The 19,940-nt window shown below is 43.8% G+C and overlaps 1 protein-coding gene across 9 annotated transcripts in view; it reads left to right on the top strand.

Moving 5' to 3' along the window:
• Cfap54 (cilia and flagella associated protein 54) overlaps nt 1–19,940 on the top strand; it is a 307,879-nt gene that overhangs the window by 82,101 nt on the left and 205,838 nt on the right. For all 9 annotated transcript variants that reach the window (NM_001347060.2, XM_011243636.3, XM_011243638.2 and 6 more), the window contains 5 exons: nt 2,270–2,417; nt 3,997–4,152; nt 6,643–6,765; nt 17,088–17,213; nt 19,312–19,429. In NM_001347060.2, the coding sequence (NP_001333989.1) occupies nt 2,270–2,417; nt 3,997–4,152; nt 6,643–6,765; nt 17,088–17,213; nt 19,312–19,429 (671 nt within the window). The remainder of the gene's footprint in view (nt 1–2,269; nt 2,418–3,996; nt 4,153–6,642; nt 6,766–17,087; nt 17,214–19,311; nt 19,430–19,940) is intronic.

The following is a 19,940-nucleotide window of genomic DNA, read 5'->3' as shown; positions in this document are numbered from 1 at the left end:
GAACCAGGACTTCAGGAGAGTCTCAGAACAGAGTATGTCCAGCTGGTATCCCAGGCTTTTAAAAAATCCCTCACCTGCTTATAATGCTTACAACTCTTAGCCCCTCAGAGACTTAAAAAATCATAAATGTTAGGCAGAGTAAGGTGTTGGTAATACTTATTTACATTAAAAAGCTTAATTCCATTTCAATTAAACAATGTAGACTTAACATTTGCCCTGTGCAAGGATCTCGAATGTATTGGGAGAAAGATTTGAGGGGCATTTAAGAGGAGAAAGGGATGGGAGTGAGGTTTTATGTGTGTTGCACTATAGAAGAGAGAGTGAGATGCGACTGGGCTTTCTGGTGTTAATCGTCTGGAGAGTCTGGCATTTACTAAAGGAAATGGGGTGTGTGGAGGCCTATAATGACTGGGCTTGGGGACAGTTTGCTTTTGCTTTCCTAGCAGGATGCTTTTGTAGGTCAACCCTAGAGGTGGCAATTTGGAAATTGTCCATGGAGACCACCACTGAAATCTTGAAAGGAGTCTTGTCTTCCAGAGAATGATGGTTGAACTTTAGCAGAAAAGAGCCAATCTTGATACTGAGCACTGACTTTGCCTTGATTTAAAGGGAGGATTTAAGAGATGGAGCCAAGGGAGGCTATCAAAGGGGAGCTGTCCAAGGGATAAGGAACCAGGGAGATGTGTTGCCAAGGGAAGTGGGGTCATCTGGAGGACCAGCCTGCTCTAGCATATGCAAGTGCTTGGTCAGGCTCCATGAAATCCTATAGAAAGGTTGAGCAGGATAGGAATCAGGAGACATTTAGAGTTGGTGATTTGAAGGCCATCAGTGTATTCAAGAGAGCAACTTACATGAGACTACAAACCAGAAATGATTTTGTGATGGGTTGAGGAATAGTGAAAATGGAAACCAATAACAAGTGAAGACCACTCGTGGGTGGGAGAGAAGAGTGAAGCAGGCCGAGACTTGAAGGTCAGGCTTCCAGTAAGGATTTTAGAGTCTAGAGGGAAGGGAGCCAGTGGCGAGGAAGAGTTTGAAGATAGACAAGGACTCAGGTGACAGCGGTGCTGTTCTGGGAGAGTCAAGTGGGTGTAGAACACTGAGCTGGTAGAACAGCCTATGGGGTGTGTGTACAGAGGTGCACATGTGCTCAGGAAGAGCTGAAGTGCCACTGAGCAGCACTGACATCTCATAGCTGATGTAGAACTTTGTGGTGTAGCCCAGTTTCTGATGGCTCCGAATCTACTTGATTCACATTGGTATCCCAGGGCCCAGGAAAGTGTCGTGCACATAGCTTCAAGCAAATGCTGTTTTGAAGACGTGAAAGAAAATAAAATAAATGAATAAGTAATTGGTGTTGTGATAAGCTAGAAAAATTGGACGGTGATGTCCCTTAAGGGGTCACAGAATGATATAAGAGGTGGCAGAGACTAAGGTTCTGGGAACCTCAATAGTGAAGAGACTTACTGGACCTTTGGGGTGTTCAGGGAGTGCAATGGAGCCAGGAAGTGATAGGTGGGATGAAGGCACATGTTAAGGTGCTGAGGGCCATTGTGAGGCTGACAGGGAAGTGCAGTGCTCAGGGCAGGAAGGGGCGGAGGACCGAAATCCTTCTGCTAAGGGAGCCCAAAGTTCACGGTGGTGGGCTCAACTTCAAGTGTGAATTAGTGATGCCAGGCTCTCTCCTGCTGTATGGGGTAATGAGGTTCAGAGAGCAGAAGGACATAATGCTTGAGTGTGAGGTTTTATCATCTGCTGGGCCTCAGAGCAGTCGTGTATTGGAAATGAAAGAGGACCTACAGATTTCACAGCTCTGTTGAGCTTTGGTTTCCTCAGACTGCGATTTAGAAAAGGCAATGGAAAATAACCAGAGCCATTAAGACTCGTTCTCTCGAGCACAGTGTGCTTAGGATGCTCCCCATCTTTACAGAGTTCCTGTGCTGGGCCCCCAAGCCTGTTCTCCAACCCGACTCACCGTAACCGCATCATGGTGATAGAACTGAACCTTGTACTCATATAGGAGCGGTTTGCCTCTGGTCATGCTTACAAACTGGCAGCCAGACACCCCAGGTGCTTCACTGTCTTGGCTGTGAACTTGCCTTTGGTTTTCCACTTAAGTGGACACCCAAGAAGGGCTGTTTCTGGTACTGCCATCACTGCCAGGGTCATTGTGCAGGCGATGAGGATTGGAGGAACAAACAGGTTGAGTAGACGCACTCAGCCAGTCAGTTCACAGCGCCTCACTTAATACTGGCTCCTTCTGCTGCAGGCTTCATTCCAACATCTTGGCAGACACTTCTTCGATCCTCTTGTACCTTTTCCTCAGAAATATCTTTGTGATGAGTGACATTAAAATTAAAGAAGAGAATCTCTTCTGTGATAATATTAAAGGCAACGAGATTTTCCCCGCCCAGCAAGTAAGTGAATGCCCTGCACGAAGACCAAGTGGCTCCGCCCTCTCTGCTTCTCCACGCTTCAAGAACAGATTCCCTTGGGATCTTGTATCCTTCCCAGTGAAGGGACCAAGAGGGTGTGGCTGAGGATTCCGTATTATTTTATATTCCAGGCAGGTCTCATAGTTCTCAATTTGTATCTCCCCTCTGTGTACAAGATCAGTGTATTCTTCAAAATTCAAACCTGTACAGCGTGGACAGTGAAACACTCGTGTGGTCCCACCACCTCTAAGAACACGGTGGCCTCATTTTTGCATGCTTTCTGTGCTTTTGAAAAATAAGCAGAGATTAGCATGTTATTATACTGTTCAGCCACCTGCCTTCTTTAAAACGTCCCTTTTCCTAGAGGGGTTCTCGCGCTGGTGTGCCTTAACTTGGATGTCCTTTTACAGTAAGAAATTGCATGCTTACACAGAGGCAGGGAGTTAACTGTTCTTCTAGCGGTGGGCTTCCAGGGCTTCTCTACCTGGCTCTGTTCAGCCCATAGCCCACAGTGTTCCGAGTTTAACAAAGGTCTTACTCCAGCGTGTGCATCTTTGTTCTGACTCTGTCACTAGATACGGAAGCTTCAGGCATGTACTTTCTTACTCCTTTTTTTTTTCTTTTTTAACCTTTTCAATTTGCCCATTGATTAATGAACTGATAGTTTGTTACTCAAGGCCTATGCCAGGAAAATGACTCTTCTCCAGTCCAGTTCACTGTCCTCAGAGCTCAGGTTCTCAAAGCCACCCACCTGTGTTGAACACCCTCTCTGCGTTGTGTTCGGTTTTTTCCTCTGCCAAACCCAGTCTGAAAGCAAAGCCATTTGATAAGTGCTTCTGTGAGTGTCAGCACCAGAAACCACCATTCCTGTAAAAGCTGCTGTATAGAAATTTCCAGTTGATGTTTGCACAGCCTCTCCTGTGAGTGACGTGGATACACATAGAAAAGAACAAACTTTTTCCCCAGGAGCAAGGTGGAAGGGGAAGAGAGGGTTGCTATCCTTTTACAAGACATTGATATCACAACTCCTAAGTCTGCATTCTTCATCATCTCTATTTAGTTAGTGAGAATGTAAATAGAACTATTAATCTGGCTCGCGGAAAACATTCCATTTTCCAACAAATTAAGAAGCGAAATTAGACTCTGTTAATCAAGGGGGGGTGCAATATTATTGGTATATTACATTTTAATTATTGTTCACCACAATTTGTTTTTTTTTAAATGAGTTTTTTTTCTGAAATTAAAATACAGCCCTCCCCCATTTTTTTTTTGTCTTGCCAATAAAGACACTGGGTACATTTTCTGTCTTTAGTGGCTTTCGTATTGTCTTATAAAACAAGCTGGAGTTTGTTCCAGGAATATGCTATGCACAAGTAGCATTAAGAGAGAGGTAGAGAGTCCTTTCTAGATTCAGACTGTCTTTATATCATCCCTCATGTTGTTGAGCCAGAGGGTTAACATCCCTTCCCCTCTCTGCTCCTTGACGACATATGGGGTTGAGCGCCTGACACTCAGCCTGAGTAACAAGCGCTTCTCGTGTCCCCCGTCTGTGTCTGCGCAGGTCGCTAGACTGGTGGAGTGTGAGAATGTGCTAGTAGCTCTGGAGCTCAGCAACTTCCTCAATGACGCCAACTTCGCCCTCCAAGCAGTGACCCAGTGCTACGGGCTCCTCGCACCCATTATCTACCACAACATCGTCTTGGTACCTGTCATCCAGGTAAGGGTGTCCCCCAGCCTCCATGGAAGGTATGTGTGGAAGACAACTCGGTGATTCCACATGGGGAGGAGCAGCATAGCCTCTGTAAAGGACAGATGGGCCAAGGAGAAGTGTGAAACTTCAGGAGTTCAGTGGAAACTGTCCTAACAAAGAGTGTTTCTTTGAAAACACGCAGGCCCATCAGTGGCCTTAAACACTGGCAATGGTCATGTCTCAGTTTTAAGAGTTCTTCCAGCTTCCATATTCTTGTTGCTATAGATCCAGAAGCATATTTTCAACACACATCACTAAATCTGTCCCAAGGATGCGCTTACTGAGCAGCCCGAGGAAGTCACCATCTCGGCAGCACAGTTTTCGTTCCCATTCAAAGGCAGAAGAGCAGACATTTTGGATAAATAATAGTGAGACACCTTGTTATTCAGCTGAAAGACAGCAGAATCTGATCTCTCTGTGTACTATGTAAGACTCTCCAACCCTGCTTAAGGATTGCAAGTCAAATATAGCAAAACTTAGGGGAAAAAGAAACCAATAAATGCAGGCGATGACATATGTAGCCAGGGTTTGGGGAAAATCTTCCCAATTATGATAGAACTTGTAAAAACAACAAACCTCGTGAGACAAAGGAGCAGGATCAAGCCCATAGGAAATCCTGGGAAGACTATACTCAAAGTCAAAGAAGCCTTGCATGCTGTCAGGTAAATGGACACAGGGTCTAAATAGCTAGTTCACAGAAAACCGAATCCACTCTATGCTAAGATGCTTGAGTATCAAGTATTTCTGGGAACATACATTGGATTCATAGTGTAAGATCTTTAAGTCCCATTGCTGGTGAGAACACACAAGAGCAATGGCATTCTGACACAGAGGCAGTGAAATGTGAAATGTTAGAAGCTCCTGGGTTTTGATAAAGCCACTTTAATTTTAATTAAATTAAATCTAGCTCCAAGCAAAATTAAAACCAAATATATCAGATACAGTAATTCTTCTACTGGTACTTTATTTAATAGAATGCAAGTTTAATAAAAATAAAAAAAGATACATTTATTTGACAGAGGTGCCATACTGTAAGTGTGACACAGAATAAAAGAACGACTTGGATGAATGATGGGGTTCCCACTACCCTTTGTATCCTAGGTCCCTGTGTTTTCCCTCTAGGGCATTTGGTATCACAGATAGCCGTAATGGTCATTGCCTTGGGATGTGCACTGTGGTCTCAAGGCAGTTGCTTCATGGACCTTCTCAAAGCAGGGCTTTAGCTGCTGCTGGTGTTAGGCACCTTAGCATATACGGGGTGTTTCCTGTACTGTTTGGAGGAGGCAAGGTCAGTGAAGAGAAACAATAGCCATGCTAGACCTAAAACATTAGCCATGAGCTATTCAATATAAGAGCAGTGGTTATTCTTGGTCCAGGCCAGATGGTAATATGTAGCCATTAACAACACAAATTAGGGCTGTCCCTGTGAATTTGGAAGTACTTTCTGTGAGGGACTGTTGAAGGAAAAAGATACAAGTTCAGACAAGTATATGTAAATGCTATTTTGTGAAATGGTAGCAACTTCCTCCCTGGGTACATCTATGTGTTCGTGCACACACACACACACACACACACACACACACACACACACACACACACACGTATGAGCTTTGAGAAATGACTAGGGTAGTTAGCACGATTTGGGGATGTGGCATGCAATGGAGACAGAGGACAAGTTAACACAGAAGGGAGGAACTAAGCAAGCATTGAGCATCCTCACCAATGTATCAGGATAATAAAATATCGCCAGAACGGTGGCTTGAAGCAGCTCGGAAGAACAAACATACACGTCTTAACTTGTTCTTGGGGATCATCGGGGTGGTGAAGGGCTCACCCTGATCTCAGCTCTGCTGCTTTGACAACAGCATTGCTCCGGCCTGTGCAGCAGGACTGAGACCCAGTCCAACAGTCTGGTTCCAGATCAAACCCAGGAACTCACTCTGTGAAGCCAGGCAATGAGGCAAACCCCAGTCTTAATTGCTATTCAGTGGTGTGACTACTCAGCTTTAATCTTAGAGGGACTATCATCTCAAGTGCCTTTACCCATCCATACTAAGTCACAGCAGCCTGATCTTTGTCCTTTGCCAAGGTCCCCATAAGCATAGATGAAACCTGTAGTATTTTGGGTCCATGAGGCATTTGGCTTCTCTGTCTTTTACAGTGCTTGAGAAAAATAAGCATTGCTTTACAGTTATTTGCATATTTATTTTGTATTCTTCACCAGTTTCCAAGTTTATAAAGACGATGATCATCTCAAAGTTGGATATGTCCATTTTATCTCTGTATATTCCTTCATACCTGATGAATATGTTATCAATAATTACTGACTGCAGCTTTGTAGCTGAAGCCATATTGCCTTCATAGCTTAAGGCTGATATGATTCACATACTACATCATATACTAAATAAGATGATATTTTGCCATAAAAATCATTGTGCTTCTGGTTTTTACTTTTAGATCTTGATAAAATGTATTGTGGTTTTGCAAGGAATACCAAGTATTATTCACTCAAAGAAAAATATCTCCAGCTTTGAAAGTATACAGCACATGATAGCTTGCTGCATCTTCTACATGACAAAGGTATTTATTTATCTCATCGTTTGTCTTAGTATCATTATAATTTAGGATTGGTCCTGAGTGAGAAAGTCACCCGCCAGGATCCAGCGCCCTCTTCTGGTCTCAGAGGTCATCTGCACTAACTTGTAATTAAAAGTAATTCTTATGAAACACCAGCACCCCCAGAGAGGGGTGTGGGTGTGGGTGACCACACCTTGAGTGATGGTAATTGGGTGGCAGAGGAGGGTAGATCTCTGTGAGTTCAAGGTCAGCCCAGTATTACAGAGTGAGTTCCAAGGCAACCAGAGCGACATAATGAGACCTTGTCAAAACAAAACAAAACAAAACAAAACAAAACAAAAACAACCCCCGCCCCACGCCCAAACCAAAACCCAGGCATAGTAGTGGCATTACAGTTAAAGGGTTAATCAGTGTCTTAGTCAGGGTTTCTATTCCTGCACAAACATCATGACCAAGAAGCAAGTTGGGGAGAAAAGGGTTCATTCAGCTTATACTTCAACATCGCTGTTCATCATCAAAGGAAGTCAGAGCAGGAGCTCAAGCAAGGCAGGAAGCAGGAGGCAGGAGCTGATGCAGAGGCCATGGAGGGATGCTGCTCACTGGCTTGCTCACCACAGTTTGCTCAACTTGCTTTCTTATAGAACCCAGGACACCAGTCCATGGATGGCACCATCCACTATGGATGGGCTAGGTCCTCCCACCTTGATCACTAATTGAGAAAATGCCTTACAGCTGGATCTCATGGAGGCATTTCATCAACGGAGACTCCTTTCTCTTTGATGGCTCTAGCTTGTGTGAAGTTGACACACAAAACCAGCCAGTTGAACCAGTGAATGAGGGGTATGCTTTTATGATATCAGAATGTAAAAAATAAGGGCAACCATGAAAGGAAGGAGAGGCTAGGTATACTCTCAGGGTACAAGACTGGTGTAATTAGTAATTATAATCACTGATTACTTAGTTAGGTTCTGTTAGGGGTGTTTGGTATATACCCAAAGATAGAGCCACATGGAGGAGCACAGCTCTCCAGCTCCAGTAATGAATAGTAAATGGTGACACACACACAGGACTGTGGGAAGCCTGGGGAAGGCCCCACTTGATAGTCATTAAGCGAGAGGTCCAGACTCAAGTGCCCGCTGAGTCCACACAGGTAAAATTATGTGTAATTTTGGTTGGTATGGGGTTAGGTTGTTGGGTTTTAAGACAAACTTAATCTATAGCAATTACAATTCGTCAAAGAAATAAGTAATCAAGGTAACAGCCCAGTTCTGTCTGGTGAGCTTATGCTTTAGTGGGGGAAGACAACACACATACACACACACACACAGACACACACAGACACACACACACACAGACACACAGACACAGACACACACACACACAAGTAATTCTGTGAAGCTTTAAATGGCATAAGCAAAACAAAACAAAACAAAACAATGTGTTACAGGAGAGATTTTGTGGGTAGGCTTGCCTTAGATGGGAAAGCCTGGAACAATCGGCAGTCATGGAAGCCCACGATCAGTTTCATCTTACAGCAGAGTAGGCAGGATGGGAAAGTAGAATGTATATTCATTTTTTTAAAGTAGAAAGGGAGGAAGATTAAGCTGAACCTATGAATATTTATATCATTGACTCTTTACTATGTTGGGAAAGACCAGAGATGAGTTGGGACCAAGGAGGCAAAGAAAACTTGAAAGAAAGAACAGACAGTCAGCTGGTATGCAACCAACCAACCAACCAACCAACCAACCAACCAACCAAATTAATGATACAAGATACCAAGCCTCTGTAACAAACAGATGTGATAAAGATCATTGCAACAGATTGTGAGTCAAATCTAAAAATACCTCAGTGTAGAACTGCTCAGAAATGGTAAATACATTCAGAAGGCAAACCCAGCAGTCATCACATGAAAACACCAGAAGTCTGGGTTTGAGAAAGAAACAGATGGAGCAGTAAAAGGCTCCCTGAGTCCCAGGCAGGATTAAGGTAGGGACACTCATGTGAAGAGGTGATGGTGACCTGTTTGAAGTTGATGGTTGAGGACAAGCTGTAAAGTCTCCAGTACTGAAGAACAGGCTCCTTGCAATACAAGGGGACTCAACCGGCTCCCAACATAGCAACACTAGAAGGTAGAATACTAAAATGCTGTTTGAAGGATAAGGCTCGAGGTCCCAGAACTAATAACCGAGAAAGATACCATTCATTGGTTCGAGCAAAAATAGACACTTTCAAAGTACAAGTGTTTGCAGAGCATTGTGCCCGTGCACTTATCTGGGGAAGACACTCGAGGAAACACTTTATCAAATGACAATTGATTCCAAGCCGAAGTCCTGAGATAGAGGGAGACAAAAGAGAGGAATAATAGGAGTCTCTCAATATATGCAGTATTAAAAGTAAACAGAGGGTGAGGGAATGAATTGGACTTTGTAATACAGATGCTAAGCAGGGTGTCTTGAAAGACAAGAGTTGTCCTTGAAAGACAAACTTAGTAGTAACCCAGAACTAAAGCTTCCATTGTAGCTGAGGAGGGGCTGAGGGAGTGTTAACAGGTACTTCTCACACCATGGTTGTGCAAAATTATGATTGTGGCAGGAAGTGCGTGTAGCTTAACGCTGCTGTTTTCTCTGACAGGACACACACACACACACACACACACACACACACACACACAAAGATAACTTGAGAATGTGTCACTGTGAGCAGAACTTTATAGCATAATGGGGCTTCTAAGTGTACAGAGAGGAAAAAGAATGAAGTAGGAGGGAGGGAGGGGGAGAGAAAGAATGAATTCAAGAAGAAGAAACCGAGGTTGTGCCAGGTTGTGCCAGGCTGGGAGGGGACTAATTAAACCAAAGTAAGAAGCAAGGAAGAGTGAGAGCGTTCCTTTTTAAAGGTGAAGCATTGAAATAAGTCTTAACCATGTTACCAAGTGGATGGCCTTAGAAGACAGGCTTCCAGGAGGGCTTGAAATGCAGGTTCTAACACAGACAGCACTCCAAGAGATACATCTTCAAGAGGACAGTGGTGATGGGCAAATACCTACTGACAAAAGTGACGGAGCGAGATGGTGATCCTCACCCGAGGGAAAGCAGTCCACAAACATTAGCCAGAGACAAGACGGGCACTATGCACTGTCCTGTGGCCGTCCTGGGTTGACGTCCCCCTGCAGTCGGAAGGCTTCAGAACTGTTACATTCCAGTCTCGGGACAGGCTCCATGCCAGTCGTGAGAGACCATGGCTTCCCTCTTGGTGATTCTCAGCACCACAAAAAGGGAAAGAGTCTGAAATGAAAGTAAAGTCTGAACTTTTTTTTTATAACAGCAAATTGAAGAAAAATAAGATTGTGTGAAAAATGCCACAAAGACATTTGATAACACTTAAGCAACCTTTCCTAAGAAAATTGCTGGTGAGTTCGGAATGAGAGGGAGCTACTGAATAATGATAAGGGCATTTACCTAAATTTTAAAGCAAATATCATACTAAATGGCAAACTTCTGAAGCCATTTCCTTAAAAACCAGGCCAGGAAGGACTTTTAACAGGGAGTCATTATTTTCAGGGGTTCCCTCTTGTGCGCTAGACATGGATTTGAAATGCCTTTAGAATAATAGAGAGGAAAAAAATGTAGCTTATTTGTAATTGTCGGGGACTCAAAGATCTTGTAAGGAACAATTAGAATTATAGGAAGGCGACTATATCAAGTGGGTATATATATTAAGCAGATATGAGTGATAGCTTTAGTTTATGTAAGGAAGCATTAGGAATAAAGGGAGCAGACTGTACTATTTAAAACTCTGCGAAGTGTCAGTGAACCTGCATAAAAGCACTGAAATCTTGCCAAGGATACACATTAAAATCTGAGCATATGGCACACCACACCAAGTTCCTGTACACAAAGGAAGATAGGCTGTGACAGAAATATAAGTCTTTCCTAAAATAACACTCAAATTTAATGCAATTTTAATTGCAATTACCATGGGTTTTCTCTAGAATCATTTAAACATTTTCAATAGCTATGAAAATTCACCACAAAGCCATCTTAGTAAAAATGGTATTAACGACCTTGTGGGCAAATTGATCGGTGGAATAGATTAGAGGGTTCAGCTGACAGAGGAGTGTATTACAAGGGTAGTAATTTGATTGACCACGGAGACTCTGTTCTTTCATGGCTTTCAGAGTGGGGGACCCTGGTGTAGGTGACTGTACATCTGAAGTCAAGCCAGATCCCTCCCTCCCACCTCAATAACCTGCAGCTGGATCCCAGGAAGGCTGCATGGCCTAGGAGACAGGGGTCACCTTCTTCAGCAATGGGGACAGATAAGGAAAAGTATTGCTAGCTGTAGCTGCAACACTTTGACGGCAAGAAGTTATAAGCCAAGTTAAAGGCAAAGATCAAAATGGGAAACTGCCTGTCGAGTATGGGCATGTGATTTCAACCACTGATTACTCCAGAAAGTATGCAGTTTTTGTTTTGCTCTGTTTTATAGCAGTTCATGAAAAGGAGAATCTTTACTCTTGTAGGGCGTGGTCAAAGATCCGAGCTGCTTTAAAGGTACAGCAGTGAGCCGGGTTGTAGGTGAAGAACAGCCATCCTCTGGGATCCAAGAGCATCCTTTGAGAGCTTCCAAACCCAGGGATGGTAAAATGGGACCTGGATTTTAGAGAAAGAAATGATTCAGGTTTCAGGACAGCTTGTAATTTGAAGGTGTTAAGACCCGAGGCAGTGACATCTACCGAAGCAGAGTATGTGAGAGGCAGAGGGGACAGATAGGTTTGAGAGTTCTTTATGAGCAGAATCAGGAAGCTGGTTAGGGATAAGGGACACAAAGGCAGAGCCTGCGTTAGTATCCAGCTATATTTTCTGGTCAGCTGGGTAAGCACAATAACTTCCGTTGACCCCAGACGGGGCATATTTTTTCTGTGTAGTGAAGAAGAAACTGATGTACTCTGGATAGATTCAATTCTAAGGCTTGAAGAACATTCAAAGAAGTGCTCCCCCAAAGGTCCTGTGGTCCCAGAGCTCACAAGAGGAGAAATATGTTTGACAACAGAGGGGGGTGGTCTTTGTGGACCAAAGGTGAAGCAAGTTAGGGTGCTGCCTCTGTCAGGCTGCTGAGAGAGAAGGAAAGAGCTACCCGAAAGTCACAAAGGTGCACTTACTGCAAGGAGCAGCTCTTGCTTCCAAACACTAGCCAGGGCAGGAACCTGATGAAGCCCTCCACCTGTCTGTCATTCTCCCCCCCGCCCCCCGACCCCTCACACCTCCTCAGACTTCCTGCAGTATTCTTCTGTCACCGTCACCTGCTGTAAACACTGGCAACACCTGCCCTCATATAGCGTGGTCAAAGATCCGAGTTGCTATTTATGCTGCCTGATTCATTAGTGTTGTGCTGGGCCTAGAGTGCCCTGCTGCCTTTCTATTTATTATTATTATTACTACTATTATTATTTTAGATGTTTAAATCCTATTTTATGTGTATGGGTGTTTTGCCTGCATGTATGGCATTGTGTGCGTGTGCGTGCACGTGTGCACACCGGATGTCCTTGGAAGTCAGAAGATGTTGAATTACCCAGAGCTGGAGTTACAATGGTTGTGAGTTGCCATTTGGATGCTGGAACTGAAGCTGGTCCTCTGCAAGAACCATTGCTTTTAACCATTGAACTCTCTCTCCAAACCCTCACTACTGTCTTTAGAGAATGTTCACCTGCTTGGCCTTTCGGGGAGGGGCAGTTTGTGCGCTTCTTCATAACACTGAGCACAGCCAGACACCTTCCTTAAAGAGACCACTGCCAGGTTCCACCCCAATGAAGAAACTATTTCAAGGTATCAGGTGACTTTCCAATAGCAAGGCTTCTGTTAAGGACAAACATAATAAACCCTGATTATCCGGTTATCTAAAACATTTTAATTTAATGTGGAGGGAGTCTGGGGGGGGTGGGGGAGGATGAAGATGTGGAAGGAGGTCCCTGCAGATCGCCTGCTCACAGTGAGGAAGGGTAAATAGGAGTGGGTTCCAGAGACAACAGCTGTGGAAGATGGTGGAGGATGCTGGTTCCATGATGAAGTTATGTCATACCAGAAGTGCCCCTGAAGACATTCTGAACCTGAAAAAGACTATGCATCAGGACTTGACACTTGAGCTGTGTTTTTCCCCAGCTGGTATATTGGGCAATTGCCATTCTAGAAATTTCCTTTTCTCTGGCCTAGAGTTCCCAAGTCATGGGCTATCTCTGAATCCCAGAATTTAGGTGTTCATGTGCTTGTATCATGCGATACAAGCAGTTGTAGATTTTCCCTTAGCACATGTGAAATTCAGTCAAGGAACACTGTTTCTCTTCTGAAAAACAAAAACAAAAACAAAACCCAATTCTCTTCAGAGAGCTCAGCCTTTTTAATTTAAGCAACAGAATTCCTCCCTTCCCCCAAGTTACTGCCGTTCCAAATGAGGTGCCACCCCTGAGATTTGTCATCTCACATTTTTTTTTCTTTTTTCATCATTTTAAAGTTGTCAGTGGTAAACATTTGTCGTACAGGAGCGTTTCTGTCCATTATTTGGCATGTTGAATAGAATCAGCCCTCTGTTTTTCTTGTCGTCAGAAAAAAACAATTCTTATTTATTGTTTCCTCCTAATATATTTAGACAAGAGGTTGCACATCTCTGTCTAAGCCAAATGAAAGCACAGGGCGGGCAGCTTTGGTAGAGTGCAGAGCACACGTCAGCCTGGATCTGTTTTCAGATGGCAGTGCTTGGTCCTGTTCATATACACACCCATACATTCTAAATTACGACACAATTACCTCACTCTCCTCCTGTCCCTCCTCCTTCCACCTCTCCAAAGTCCTCCAACTTCTATGTCCCTCCAACTCTCCAACTGGTAGCCTCCTCTTTGATTATTGCCATAGCTATGTGTCTGTATGTGCTTGCCCAAACGTACAAATGCAACCATCTGGCTGAGCCAATTTTTACTGTATGTATGTCATATGTGTTTGGTTTTAGGGCTGACCGCTTTGTATTGGACAACCAAGAAGGGGGCTCATCCCCTAGGAGAGGCAAACCCTCCCTCAGCACTTATTAGCTTAGCTGTCTGTAGTTCTTTGCCTGGGGGTGGGATCCCTTCCATGTTAGCATGTCTATTGATTTCACCATTGTTCTGTTCTTGTTTATGCAGCCATTTCTAGCAGAGATGGTTTCACAGTGGACTTCCCGGCACCCTGGCTCTTAATCTTTCTGCTCCCTCCTCCTCAATGTTTCCTGAGACACAGATGCAGGAGCTGTGGTATAGATGCCTCTATCACGGCTGGATTCCTCCCAATCTGTTGCTCCCTGCATTGTGTCTGGCTGTGGCTTTTCAGTGATGGTGTTCATTTATGGTAGAGTGAAGATTCTTTGGTCAGAGTTGGCAGCTACACGTGTCCAGTAAAGACAGTTCATGACCAAGCATCTCACGTACATCTTGTCATGAGATATAACTGTTATGCGAGGCATTCAATACCTTTAGGGCCTCGCACTGCCACCATGTACTTGCTACACCCTTCTCACAATGCATTGTTTCTTTAGAATACATTGTCTTATGCCTGCAGGATCATGTCTGCTTCTTAGTACTGACTAGGTCTCAGCAGGTCTCGCTAGTCACTTATTATTTCTAAGTCCTTCTCCATGTGTGAAGTAGCAGTGATTATGTATCCAAAATAAGAACCATCTTCACAAAGTGTGTCCACACATGCCAGATTCATGCAAACATATTTAGACTTAGCGGCCCCTAGGGGTTTGCTATGAATGTGTTCCTTCACTGAGTCACTATGGTGGGCAGTACGCAAATCAGATTACTGGCCATGAAATCTTTTCTCACGGTTGATGGGAGAACCAGGATTGTAATGATAAGGTAGAACAAAGCTGTGGAAATAAGGGAAGGCAGCTATACTAGGAAATATATCCAGCCACTGAGAAACACAAGATAGGTGCTGGTTCCGGAACGTGGAGGTGTCAGGATTATGCTCTGCTCAGTAAGAACGTGGTGTTGACCTGAGATTCCACCTCACACCAGTCAGAATGGCTAAGATCAAACATTCAGGTGACAGCAGATGCTGTCGAGGATGTGGAGAAAGAGGAACACTCCTCTATTGCTGGTGGGATTGCAAGCCTGTACAACCACTCTGGAAGTCAGTCTGGTGGTTCCTCAGAAAACTGGACATAGTACTACCAGAAGATCCAGCAATACCTCTCCTGGGCATATACCCAGAAGATGTTCCAACTGGTAATAAGGACACATGCTCCACTATGTTCATAGCAGCCTTATTTATAATAGCCAGAAGCTGGAAAGAACCCAGATGTCCCTCAACAGAGGAATGAATACAGAAAATGTGGTACATTTACACAATGGAGTACTACTCAGCTATTAAAAATAATGAATTTGTGAAATTCTTGGGCAAATGGATGTATCTGGAGGATATCATCCTTAGTGAGGTAACCCAATCACAAAAGAAATCACTAGATATGAACTCACTGATAAGTGGATATTAGCCCAGAAACTTAGAATACCCAAGATACAATTGCAAAACACAAGAAAATCAAGAAGAAGGAAGACCTAAGTGTGGATACTTCATTCCTTCTTAGAATATGGAACAAAACACCCATGGAAGGAGTTGCAGAGACAAAGTTTGGGGCTAAGATAAAAGGATGGGCCATCCAGAGACTACCCCACCTGGGTATCCATCCCATAATCAGCCACCAAAGGCAGACACTATTGCATATGCCAGCAAGATTTTGCTGAAAGGACCCTGATATAGCTGTTTCCTGTGAGGCTAGCTAGTGCCTGGCAAATACAGAAGTGGATGCTCACAGTCATCTATTGGATGTAACACAGGGCCCCCAATGGAGGAGCAGAGAAAGTACCCAAGGAGCTAAAGGGGTTTGCAACCCTATAGGTGGAACAACAATATGAACTAATCAGCACCCCCAGAGCTCGTGTCTCTAGCTGCATATGTAGCAGAAGATGGCCTAGTCGGCCATCATTGGGAAGAGAGGCCCCTTGGTCTTGAAAACTTTATATGCCCCAGTACAGGGGAACGCCAGGGCCAAGAAGTGGGAATGGGTGGGTAGGGGAGCAGGGCGGGAAGAGGGTATAGGGGACTAACGGGATAGCATTTGAAATGTAAATGAAGAAAATATCTAATAAAAAATTGAAAAAAAAAAAAAGAAACAACGTGGTGTTGGAAGATTACAGGTGAAAAGTGAACAAAGGCCAGACTGTGAAGGTCAAAGAGTAACTGCTGGGCAGTATGAATGAGAAGGATGGAGATTGAAGAGTCAATGGGTGCTTCCTGTGGTGGTTTGAATGTGCTTGGCCCAGGGAGTGGCACCGTTAGGAGGTGTGGCCTTGTTGGAGTAGGTGTGGCCTTGTTGGAGGAAGTGTGTCATTGTGGGTGTCGGCTTTAAGACCCTCATCCAAGCTTCCTGGAAGCCAGTCTTCTCCTAGTGGTCTTCAGATGAAGATGTAGAACTTTCATTTTCTCCTGCACCATGCCTGCCTTGATGCTTTCATGCTTCCCACTGTAATGATAATGGACTGAACCTCTGAACCTGTAAGCCAGACCCAATTAAATGTCATCCTTCTAAGAGTTGCCTTGGTCATGGTGTCTGTTCACAGCAGTAAAACCCTAACTAAGATACTTCCTCTCAGCTTTTCAGAGACTCTGCCCAACCCTCGGCATTCAAGTCATCATATGGTCAGGAATTGTGCCATTTCCCACAGAAAGCAACCTGAGATAAGGTGGGCATGGTAGTACATGCCGATAATCTATTATCTCAGCCCTTTGTAGGTAAAGACAGAGATATCAGGCGTGATGGGCTATCCTGAACCACACAGCAAACTTGATGCCAGCCTGGGCTACGTGAGACCTTGTCTAAAAACAAAACAAACAAAATAAAACAAAACAAAACACAAGCAAGCGACCAAACACTCAAAATAAAAGGTGTAGGTCTATGACCTTAAGAAACAGTCATTTTAATATGGCTTTTAAAAGTAGAAAGTTTCTTAATAGTGGAGTGCTATACCATAAAGCATAAAGCTATGTAGCCCAGAGATATAGGAAATGCATTATTGATAAGGAGCTGTTATCAGGTGTTTATTTAAAGAATAACAGAGTCACACTTTCAATTCTAGAGCTATATAATCTGGAGGTAGGCTTCCGGCTTTCTTAACAATGGTGAGGGATTGTTAGGCTCACAAGACTTAGGGGGACTTGAATTCATGAAAACTTATGCATTGCCTTTGGAAGCAGGGAGGCATCCAACAGAGGTAATTAATACTTATTTTTAATCAGATTCTACGTTCCTGGAAGGAGTATGACCTGGCAATAATGCTTATAAATTATGGGAAAAAGATGCTGGATATCACATCAGGGTGCAGGTCTCTTTTTGGTATTGAGCAAGAGGAAACTGCAGAGGAGGTAATTTGTTTTGTTTCTCTCTTTTTTTTTTCTTTTTTTTCTTAGGTATTTTCCTCGTTTACATTTTCAATGCTATCCCAAAGGTCCCCCATACCCACCCCCCCAATCCCCTACCCACCCACTCCCCCTTTTTGGCCCTGGCGTTCCCCTGTACTGGGGCATATAAAGTTTGCAAGTCCAATGGGCCTCTCTTTGCAGTGATGGCCGACTAGGCCATCTTTTGATACATATGCAGCTAGAGACAAGAGCTCTGGGGTACTGGTTAGTTCATAATGTTGTTCCACCTATAGGGTTGCAGATCTCTTTAGCTCCTTGGGTAATTTCTCTAGCTCCTTTGTTTCTCTCTTTTATGTATTTAGTTATTTCATTTACTATCATTAAATGGACACATTAGAAGTCCATCAATTTGTCACCTTTACATTAAGGAAAGTGCTTTCTTTAAGAACTTCTTTAACATTTGAGAAGATATGGTCAGGAGCTAGCAGGTTGAATAGTTCACGCTTCAAGCGCTAAATGCAAGGTAGATGGGGCTAGACCTTTCTACATTTACTTGGACCCTGGAAGAGGGGGATTTTAGGAAGCATTGAGTCAAAGTTGTTTTATTCTGAGTGACTTGCTGAACGTGTAGCTAAGTTAGTGACACCAAATTGCTGCTAATTTTGAGAGTAATTTTTGATATGTGCTTCCTATGCAGGGGCCTTAGAGGGACTTAGGTTTTATTGCTTTTTGTTGGAATGCTGTGGGCTAAACGTGTTTGTAGGTGAGGTTTTGAGATGTTACTGGGGCACACCAGGAAGGGCTTTTGGCCTCTTACCTCTCACCCTGAGTTAGATTACCCCCATGCCCCATGCTGAGATAGAGAAGCAAGACGATTTGTTGGCTTGGTAAGGTTTCCAAATCGTCCTGGCTAGAGGACACTTTAAGCTGTAGCATCTTTTGGGTGACTAGGATGTGGGGTTTGCTTTGCCTAGAGAAGTTTTGACTAAGCTGGAGACCATCTGAGTTTGTTGTTTTAAAACCAATTGCTCAGTCTGTCTGCTAGCCCCTTGGGTCATCTGGACCTTGACTCAAGGCACTGTGCCCTAGCAGTTTCATGGGTGGGTCTCACACTGTTCTCTTCAGAGCCTCTGGTCCAGCAGGAGCTTGGAACACTTCCCACTGTCTAAGGTTGTAGGATCTGCTAATTTGTCAGAGGCAGAAATTACCAGAGTCGCTAGAGACCTCTTCTAAGGATAAAGAGGCTTAGCCGGGTTTGTTTGTGATAACAGGAGACAGTGCAGGTCAATTCTCCATCTCAGACAGAGAAACCATGCTGGGGAGCCTGGGCACACACAGGCCAGTCCTTAATCTGCTAATTATGGATCCAGTTAGGTTTTAGTGAAAGGTGGAGCAGTGGAGAAAAGAGCTGGGCTGTAAAGGGGCTCCCTCTGGAAAGAGAAGAGAAAAAGGAATACAGGAATGCCTTCCTGAGGGCTGGCTGGCTGGGATTTTATTTGGAGGATATTTGGAGGTGACAGCTACATTAGGAGGAGAGCAGCAGCTGGAGACGTAGCACAGTAGGTAGAGTGCTTTGCTGGCAAGCTTGAAGCCCCTTAAGCTCTGCATAAATCGCCTGTGGCAGGGGTGGGGGGCATGCTCATAATCCGGGTGGGAGGAGGAAGATCAGAAATTCAAAGTCATCCTTGGCTACTTAGTGGTTTGAGGACATCCTGGGCTACAAAGGGTACTTTTCCAAAACACACACACACACACACACACACACACACACACACACACACACACACACACACACACACAATGTATCCCCCCCCCACTAGCACCTCTATCACAAGTTCTGGAAGGGGCTGGCTTAGCGTGGGAATTCCTGAAAAAAGAGGGACAGGAAACGGGACCATTTTGGTTCTCTCTAAGTAACTCTTAGCACTTTTCGCTAGAATGCGCTATCAGTGACTATAAATTTGCTAATTATTGTTGGCTAACCGCACAGATCACAGTCCTGCCTACCAAACAAAAGAAACAGAACATAAAGCAAGTTATTTGACAATGACAATTTCCCTAACGTGTTAAAATACATTTTGATGTTTACCAATGTTTCTAGGGTGTTTGTTCTAAGAAAACTTCAAGAACCAAGAAGCCACAGCAGGTGCTGCTGCCTGAAAAGATAAATGAACAGCTGGCCTTGTTGGAGACACATCTACTCAAGACGACAAAGCAAAGTAATCCCCCCCCTCCTGTATATGTTTAGCATGATGTTTCTTAAAAGGAAAAAAAAATATTTTGTGGAAGGAATTAAGATGAGATTAGTATTTGCTAGACCCTTTAAGGATTATACACTGTGTCTACATCAAGCCATTAATCCTATCAACACCTTATTAATAGGACTTTGCTCATTGCATGTTACAGGTGTGCCTCATAATGATAAGGGATTTGCTCAGGCTTGCCTGGGTGACTTGGACTTGGACTTGGGCCTGTGTCTTCCGGCTTTAGAGGAGGAGTTTTTGTTTTTGTTTTTGTTTTTGTTTTTGTTTTTGTTTTTGTTTTTGTTTTTGTTTTTGTTTTTTAACCTTGGCACTGTTGTTATTTTGGTCCAAATAGTTCTTTGCAGATTGTCTTAGCCAGGGTTACTATCCCCGTGATGAAACCCCATGGTCAAACAGCAACTTGGGGAACAAAGGGTTTATTTGGCTTACACTTCCATTTTGTTTATTATTATTCTATAATAATAAA

The sequence above is a fragment of the Mus musculus genome, chromosome 10 (genome assembly GCF_000001635.26).
Source record: "Mus musculus strain C57BL/6J chromosome 10, GRCm38.p6 C57BL/6J".
NCBI lineage: Eukaryota > Metazoa > Chordata > Mammalia > Rodentia > Muridae > Mus > Mus musculus.
The sequence above is the reverse complement of the archived record's forward strand: the minus strand, read 5'-3'. Positions and strand labels throughout refer to the sequence as shown.